The sequence below is a fragment of the Brachycentrus maculatus genome, unplaced genomic scaffold, assembly GCF_059751285.1.
Source record: "Brachycentrus maculatus isolate JH-2025_06_01 unplaced genomic scaffold, ASM5975128v1 h1tg000092l, whole genome shotgun sequence".
Lineage (NCBI taxonomy): Eukaryota > Metazoa > Arthropoda > Insecta > Trichoptera > Brachycentridae > Brachycentrus > Brachycentrus maculatus.
Window position 1 is genome coordinate 801834 of NW_028280846.1, and position 10106 is coordinate 811939.

The window sequence follows — 10106 nt, forward strand, 5'->3', positions numbered from 1 at the left end:
CGTGTTTTATTTTTTAATTAATATATATATTCACTAAATGTACTTTTACACCTACCATATTTATTTGACTCTGTAGTTATAATATAATATTAGAAATATTGTTTTTGTACAATTTTCTAATCTTTCCGGAATACAACACTTGTCACTTAATTTTTTAAATTTCGGGGTGCGACTGCAATGGAGTCTATCTGGATCATACACATATGTTGCCCGATGGTAAAATGCATCCATGTTTACATTATCTAGTAAGAAGGCAGTAATCATTGTTATATTAGGGTAGATGACACTTACAGGTCACGCAGTACATTATATTACCTGACATTTATTCCTAGAATTATTTACGTTTTAAAGTGTAAACCACTTTACAACACTATTATGTTACTGCCAAACTCTTAGTTACAGTTTTTAATGTGTATCTTCAACGAGATACTGATTGTTACAAAATGAATGCCTTATAGATTTTAATCAAGGGCAATCTGGATACTAGTCCACTAAGACATTCCTATTGCCTCGTGGAAACAGACATTTCGAGACAATGAAATGTCCTCGAGACAGCTTTTCAAACAAGACGGTCCAATGAGTTTGGTTTGTCTATTAGCTTTTTAGGAATGCACGTCCCTAACTAGTTCGCAGGATGGGCCATAGCCGGTCATATTTGCGTTTCTTGTATTGCGAGACATTTTAATACAAATAGACAATCACAAAAAATCATTTTACACAAAGACCTACTTAGAAATATTTAAAAAAAAAACATTTTGACAGTTATCAATGTAATATTTTACACTGACAATGGTGGTCTGGTTTAGGTGTAAATGTGATATATTAGAATGACTGTAAATGGCACATTACGGTATCTAGTGAGTATAGACCAGTTGAGCTCCAATGTATGGGCACCCTCATGTACATAAGTGAAATCTTGCGCATTCTCCGCATAATACTTTAAATTAGTAAATTTCTATATTCGCTCTTGTTTTTAAAACCTTTAAGATAAATATAAGTTGTTAATAATATTAAATTATGTTTTATTATTAAATATTATTTTACTAGAATGATTTATGATTATAATTTTGATTGATTGTGGTATTTGGGTAATTTTTCTTTTCAATATAGAAAACCGCTTTATAAGAAATAATTCTTATAACCCTCATGATGCATGGGGCACTATGTTATATTGACACAGTGTTTTCTTCGTCATTAATTACACGAAGGCAAGGAGGTCAGTCCTGCACTTCAGGTACCAGTTCAGGGTGATATTAAATCAATATTAGAGTGACAAATCACTAATATTTACATTGACCCCCCCCTGGGAATCTTACCCGGGACCTCCACAGTAGCCAAACTCGCCAACCACTGCACTACGGAGTGGAGGTGGGTCTTCAGGGAGTTATTAAACACCCTCGTATTTAAGCATTATATATTAAAATATTATTCTAAAGTATGAGAGTTCATAATTAGATTAGAAATTGTTTGTTAATATGCCTTTATGCGGAAATATTTTATTTAAAAGGCGGCAAGATGTTTCATTGGTCCATCACAATACAAGTCTACATTGACGATGTTCCTTGCTGCGTTTAGTTTAGAGTTTTATTTAATACATATTTAATTTATTTATTTTTAAAATTTTGGAAATACTCCCAATAACTTATTATTTCGTACAGAAATGTTATATTCATACATACCTACCTATAACTTTTATTTTTTGCCAAAATAAGCATATAATATTTTTAAAATATTGACTGTCAAACTAATATAAAATTATGCTGTAATAGCCAGCTGTTTAAAGATATGGATATACATATTGCATAGTTCAGGTTTGTTCAAATTAAATTTGATGGATTGAAAGTACCTTCCCGCAATATCACTCATTTGTGAAACTCGAAATTCCCACTTTTTCAGGAGACACATGTCGCTGTACTATTTTAAATTAATTTGAGGGAATAAAGTCTCGGGAAAATATACATTAATGTGTAGTAATAATAGCTTTGGCTTTCTCCGGAACACTTGTTAAAACCCGACTTGGATGTGCCAAATTTGAGTTAGCGACGCTGTTCTCGCAACTGAGTGATGTGGGCTTGAGGTTTTACTGTAAATCTTTTGTTTTTGATTTTATTTATGATGTTAATTGTATTATAAGCTTCGCATATGTTAATTTTAATTTAATTGATTTCAATGAAAAAATAAAATACTGTATGTACTGGTGATTCTAATAAAAACCTGTGGCTTTGGAAAACAGAAATATGTACAAATGTAATAAAATGTTTACCTTTTTGGGTATTGACAAACGTTGCTAATTTTATAAAAGGACTCCCCCCTCTCTTTGTTTTTAGTTTCCTGATTTATTTTAAATTCCAGTAAAGCCACGGGGTGAGGTTTTTTTGAAAATGTTAGGTTGATTCATAAATAAGTTTCCATAGTGAGAAGGAATCGTAATAATCTCCATCACTTGACGAGTATTTACCTGTTTGGTGTAAACAAATATTCAGTAGTCTTATGCATAATAGGCTTTTGTCACGGTGTTGGATTATTGGCTAGTAAATTAATATGAAAAATCACAAGATTATCGTTAACATTCTTATTGAAATCTGTAGAGAACTAAGGGAGATATTAAAGTTTAAACATTAGATATTTGAATAAAACGAAAAATGTGCGTTCGCATACGTCATCAAATTTCCGTCATCTAACGTTTTATGACGTAATATGGTTTATTGTCTATGGTTTATAGAGCTGTAATAGTAGTAATATGGATTGTTTGTTTACCACTACATTACCATTTGTGATGAAATATGAGGGGAGGGTGGACCATAGACATCAACAAATAGAGCCGCCAATAATTTAGTAATGACACCATCATTAAAATAAATCCATCGTTTCTGTGACGTCATTCATTGCCAACTTACGATAAATAACGTTATTTCTAAGGCGAATTTTCCAAAAGAAAATGATGAATTAAAATATTAATTATAACGGCTGTTATAAACACAAAACGAGTCTAATACAATCCTTAATAGGTTGAGTATGTTAAATTAGATATTCCTCCCGTCTGACAAAGATCCATTTAAAAATGACACATTATTTGTGAAATGAGGGGATAGTAAGGATATATTTGTCACATAATAATAATGCTCATTTAAGTTATAGTTTGCACTTGTTCTAAGATTTTAAAGTACAAATTAAAGAGAGAAAACACAATGACCAGGAAGTACTAAACTGATGGAGACTATATACATACCTTCCAAAACTGGAACTTATTTATGAATTAATTTAATAATTTAATTAATAATGTGTTTGATTTTTATTTATTATTTACTAAGAGTTTCCATTTAATTGAATGAATAACCAATTAACCAATACATAATTGGTTAAGTGCGAGGTAAACAATTGTAGATCCAAGATGTCAAATGTCCAGGTGAGACAAATTAGTTTATTTTATTTTATTTGTTTTTTCAAGTTTTTTGTTCTAGTTTTTAGATAGTAAACTATAACATTAGTTTTGAATTTAAGATTGTTTACCTCACACCCGCAGAATTGTTTGGCTCCATAATGTATCTGTAAAGTTACTGTAAACTCTTGATATTAAACCACTTATGTATTTAATTTCATAATTAATATTTTTTTATATTTTAGCTCAAATTATATGATAATTGCAATTTACATTTATGATTATAGCATTTGAAACTCGTGAAAGATCAAGATGACAGAGAGTAAAGTTTTAGATGGTATAACAGAATCTGATATTCATGCCATGATGATAATCATTTTCAGTCTTACTTTTTTTTTCTTTTATTTGTTTTATAATATAAGACAGTCAGTTCTTTGTAAATAATGTGGACTAGAGGTTTACCAGTCTAATATGAACTGCATAAACAAGGAATAATATATAAACAAGTGATGATATAAGCAATACTTTTTGTAAAAAAAGCTGTAGGAAATTAAGTCATTTTTTGACTATACTCTAATAGTGTAGGAGTGTAATGTATTTACTCCCATATTCTCAATAGACTAAAAACCTTTACTTTTGCATTCAATATACACATACTTAGATATTTATATACAATTGAAAGCGCCTGATTCTCGCATAATTCTAGATAGTTTAAGTGAAAGGAAATCACGAAGAACAACACCACTTTATATTATTAATTCAACTTAGTATGTATATCTTAAGACTATAGTAGGTCCGTTGCGGGGAACCCGATACGTGTAGATATTACCTCTTAGCCAAAGAGTACGAGCAGTCCTCGCCCGATGACTAGCCCTAGACACTAGGTCTGACCGTCCGCATCCTATCTATGTAGATGGGAGAAAAGACAAATTGCGGAAGTTCACTTACCAACCGGTTTGGTGAAATGACATTATTCGTCGAGTGAGGACTGTGTATTCAAAATATCTTAAGAGTTGAAATAGCACTCCACAAATATTTGCGTTTAATAGGAGAGGCCTTATTACTGGTTGAATGTTATTATTGCCCGTTTTGATGTCACTAAGTTTAAAGTGCATTATTAATACAGTGAAATTATATATTATAATATGCCAAAATTGTTTATTGTAACATGGAAAATACCACTTAATTACCTGTAAGAATCCTGTGCCACCATTAATGCAACTCGACTTTAGATTACTATCCGTTTATTTCCAGTATCTTAATTATATATCTATTTAATTATTAATATGTAATAAAGAAATATTTGCGCTCTTATGATATACACAAATATTTCAATTCACTACTATTTTCAGATAAGCCTAAGCGGCCAGTGTTTGAAAATAGGAACCTAGTAACTCTGACTCGAGAGTCCGCAACACTGCCTGACACTTGTTCTACCATAGTTAATAACTTTAAGGAAATACCGTTTTAGCTGAATTGAATAAGTTGTTAAGTCGATTAAGTATATATTAAGAAATAGACATGTAATGTCATTCACCATTGAAGAAAATATTTATTGTAGCTTCCTAAGGTTTATATTATATATGTAATACAATTGAGGTTCGCCAAATATATGACTGAATAAGAAGAAAAATACAATAGAATAATTAATTGGCTTTCCAACATTACAAATGGGGAGTGGAAATGATTATTCCATATTCAATAAAAACATTGTTTGGTTTTTAACCGGGACCACAAATATTATACATGTGGATCTTGAATACTTTCTTTGTATGTATTCATATTTATTGAACGTCTGGTTCACGCATGAGAAAATATTTGCAAAATCATGCAATTTACGTTATCAATTTGTTATTTAATAATGTTTAGTGTACCCATTCAATTCAAAAAGTTATTTGAAAAAAAAACAGATCGGGAAACACTCGGTGATGATAAGAGATGCCTCCTGAATGAGTTTATAATTTCATAGTTTAAGATATGAAAAACAATCACTAGTTTAAAGTACAATGCATATAGGTGCATATAAACTAAGTTGTAGGAAATGTATGATTAAAGTGTAGTTTGGGAGTCTAAATATGAAATAAGTTCTCTTTCTTTGTTGAAACAAATTTCTGGAAATTATTGTGTCAATTAAAATCATCAAACCCTTTGATTGTTTAATAAAGGCTTCCATTTAAAAAAAATACATAACCTCAATTTGGTATGTGTATATAATAAATCATTATTACAATCTATTACCAAACTCACAATACTTACTATTGCTAGCATTCAGCCGAAATAATTAGAATATGTATCCATTATATATACCTTCTTTTAAATTATACGTAACAATATTACGTGAATAATTATATCAAAATTCTTTAGTTTCCAAAATCAATGTAGTATTTTTTACTGAATTCATAATGAAACTTGATCTTTACCATTTACTAATTGTTGAATGATGAGAATTAAGATATAATTCTTATGGAATACGGGTGGTCTTCGACTTTCACATATTTTTGGGTAAAGTATAGATATTAGATGTAATCCTCACGGAGACAGTACAAAGGGCAATAGTAAAAAGTAGTAATCAGTAATGTCAGTAATATGCCTCATACACCTTTCAGAAACCGAAAAGGTTTGAAAGTGGATATCCGCCCGTATATAGCTAGAGGTATTTTCCATCACTCCGTATTATAACTAGTTCAATAGCCAAAATGCCAAAGTACTAATTAGCATATTGATATAAGATTGTACCCGTAAGGTAATAGGACAAACTGTCTGGAGCTATTCTAAACTGTACAGCAATACTTCAATCTGCTTATGAGTGATGTTAATGGTTTTCCCTGTTTCATAGAAATACTATATGTATATATATTTTGTAATAACATATACGAATATACATTGTAAACTTGATACCTAACCTGTTTTAAATCATCGGATCGATTGTTAGATGTTATTATAGTCTTCGCGGACCTCTTACTTTTTTCTATCATCATTTGGTAACATTTTCTTTGGTTAATCATAAATACTCTTATATTATGAAAATATTTATCTTTGGATTTATAATATACACAACGTATTGAATGATATTGAAATTAAGTACATATTAATATGTGTAGATGTTCCTTCCGTACATGTAATCATTTCATCTTGTATATATATATATATATATATATGTTTCTTTTTAAATTTAACTTTTTTCATTGACCAAAAGAGTGGGAGCAATTTAGTCAAGTAATTAATATTTTATCATATTGAAAAGCGTGGAATATCTCTTTTTAAATTGTTTGTGCGCAATCTATCCACCGCAATTGTTTTATAAGTAAAATTGTAGTTTGTTTGTCTTTGATTTGACTCGATTGCTCTAGACACCGCCCATTCAGAATTAATTTCATACGTATTACAACTTTACTAAATAAATATTATAAGGCAGTTATATACATTATGTTATTCTAATGGGTCCGCTATTCTTTACTGTCTTTTATTTGAAAAATTTCCTCTTGTACGGAGTTACCGACAAACACTTTTGTGCCAAATGTTGACTATATTATAAATTCTATTTTACGAAGGAGACGATATCATTAGAGTAAAGACGTCTAGATTCTGCTGTCAGTAGCTGTGTCTTCCATCTTGTTCACGTAACGATTGAGTTTGAACAGATTTTGTGATTTCATGTATAAGATAAGTACATATTTAATATATGTTTATACGGACTCCTATTTCCTTCCTTGATTCGGTTGACCTAAGGATAATGTACAATTATAGCAATAAATATGGATATACTAACTCTACATAATATAATGGCGTATCCGGGGGTGTAGCGCTCCGGAAGCCGACTCTTGTTATTTGTTATACTGTTATTGCGCTTTGGTAAGCGGTTCTCCGCTGACTAGCTCTATATTTGATTTTAATTTCGTTACCTTTATGATGAAAAAGAATTGTGTCTGTACATATCGAGAATTAATAAATTATTAATTTCAAAATGCTTTGTCTTTTATTTTGAGTATACCAAATCTGTACATATAAAGTAGGCAGGAAGTGGGTTTACTTATAAAGGTTACAAGAATATCTAGAGATGGCGCATCCAACACATTTGATTTGTTCAATTTGATATTAACTTGACAGATATTTAATCATATGCAAAATGTGAATGTTACACAGTGTATAAAGTGTTCAATTAAACCAGTCCATCACAGGTTGTAAGCCCTGTCAATTCCCGGACTTACAGAAATACTTTGTTTTTCTAGAGATATCTAACATAGCTCTGTTTTATTTATAAAATCGCTTTCTCAGACATATTAGTGTATGAAAAGCGACGGCTTAAAATTCCACCATGAATATTTTACAAAAGAAATACACTTAAATTAATGTCTTGTTGAATTTTCAAAAAGAGTTGGAGATTAGAAGAAAAATAATTGGTAAGAACCATATAAAATAATTTTAATTATTAAAGCAATGGTTTTCTAAATTTAAATGTAACCTAATTGATTACTATTAGTGTCATATCTTAGAATGCAAAAGGGAAAACTATCATATCTTTGAATTCAATTATGGGATCTCGTCACAGTGCACTAGACAGACAACGCCTCGGAGAAAGTCCTACTCTAATGTTTAAATACTGCCCTGAAAATTTATTTGACCTCTCTGGCAGTTTGGTATTAAATCCGGTATCGATTAAAAGTGTACAAGAAGGAATCAACGAGTTGGATAGAATTATATTTGCACTGTCAAACGATGGCTGTTTAGTTGATTCATATAATAGAAAGTATTTATTACTGAGTGCTTTGTATTTTGCTTATTTTAACTGGAATAATTTGAGCATCACTTTGAATAGAGCCGGGAAGAAGTCGAGAAATAAGTATTTCAACGCCAAGATTACTCTTAAATTGGTCATTACCTTTCTCGTGGGATACTCACTAACAGAAGTGATAGATATTACATTCAAATTTTTAACAACTTATAACCTCTGGTATTTTTTAGTTTTTGTTTCAGACATTTTGAGACTCCTTTTAGATGCTAAAGCTTCCAACAATTACTTGTTTTTAAATTTATTTGAAAAAATAGAATTTCACCTCTCTGTGGATCCCAATTTTTCAAAACATTTGCTGCAAATTATATATGAAATTATGCATAACAAAGAGTGGTATAAAAAGAAAGAAGTCGAATATTTGAATTTTGTTGTGCGCCTTCGTGATATGTTTCGGAACAGCATGTCCTCTGAAATACCGAACTACGCTCTGCTGAGGAAAGGTTTAAATGTTTGCTTGAGACAAGTTTGTTCTCGGTTAAACAACCACGGTTTACTTATTTTTGTTGGTAAGATGATAAATTCGGCATTTATGACAAAACTTGCGGAGAGTGATGTCATGGAAGTGGCTACTATTCTGGAGTACGCTGTATCTTTGCATAACACTAAAGCCTACAAAGATCTAGAGAAGGAGGGCATATTCCAGCACATTCTCAATTTAATGAAATCACGTAACAGTTTGCTGAGCTTACTCGGCTGTCGGCTGTTCCAATATTTACTAGATAGACATCACAATAGAAAGGGCCTGGCTGCTCCTCTCGTGTTCTTTGAGTATTCCGAGCTGGGAATAAATGTGGCAAAACTGGATCCCGGTGATATAGGCTTTCTGGATAATTATAAAGAAGATATGTTCAACTCCGTACTATGCGTGGTGACTAACCACGCAGCAATAGTCAACATTGTGGAACATCTATTTGGATGTATAGCTCTAGTTTCATTGGAGGTTCCTTGCGGGTTTACCGCCGCTTGGACATCGTGGGTTGCCATCAAGATGCAGGACTTTGCGCTAAAGACGACTAATATATCGAATGCTAGCCGTCATACCATCCATGCTCTTGTGATATCCACACTGTCGTTAGTGTGCTGGGTTCACTCTGCAGAAGTGCTTTATAAGCATGTCGGGCAGGTAGCGGCTCGGCGAGCGAACCAGGCACCGCACCTGAGTCCGCCCCTGCGCTCTACCTACACTTATGCGCAGTACCACGTCACTTGGGACAAACCAGACCTATTTATCGATGAATGGGAACTACGCTACGGCTTATGGAAGACTTTTAATGTTCTCAACAAGAAATTTGTAAGGGTTTTTGTTTGTATCTATTGTATATATTAAACTATATAATTAATTTTACTTAACGAGCATCACAATCTAGTATTTTATAGATATTTCTATGACCATAAACTTTATACACAAATATCTAAATGGCCCAACGAATCCAGTTGAGGGTTGAATATAATATTTATATATTTAAAAAAAAATCAAAGTAAATGGCACTTTTAATAATATTTTTTCTTATTTACTTTTCAAGGCTTATGGGCGAATTGCGAATAAATCACATTCATTTCAACAATTACAAAAGAAGGCATCAGCACTTACTCGCAATCCCACTGGACCGAATATATTTAAATATACTGAGTCTCTAGCGGATTGATAAATAAAATTTGTATAAAGCTATTCATGTTTTTTATTGATGTTTCCTCATAAAACCCTATTATTAATACATTAACTACCAAAAGTCTTATTAGATTAGTCGGTATTTTTACCCTACCTACTGGAAATAATCCTCACAATTATGTACATACATCACTATATCAATTTCAATTTTGAACTATTCATTTAAAAAGGATATTTACTAAGAACAAAAAATTGAAAAATTAAATATGTACTATTATTTGTCAAAATTTCACATGTTGACAATATTTTTAAAGTTGAAATTATGA

General features: G+C 31.3%; 1 protein-coding gene across 1 annotated transcript; it reads left to right on the forward strand.

Annotated features, from left to right (window-relative positions):
- Window positions 1–7856: 7856 nt before the first annotated feature.
- Window positions 7857–9834, forward strand: LOC148310519 (uncharacterized). The gene is made up of 2 exons (XM_088258329.1): window positions 7857–9462; window positions 9695–9834. The coding sequence occupies exons 1-2, from the start codon at window positions 7912–7914 to the stop codon at window positions 9815–9817; spliced, it is 1674 nt and encodes a 557-aa protein (XP_088114455.1). The 5' UTR covers window positions 7857–7911; the 3' UTR covers window positions 9818–9834.
- The last annotated feature ends 272 nt before the right edge of the window (window positions 9835–10106 follow it).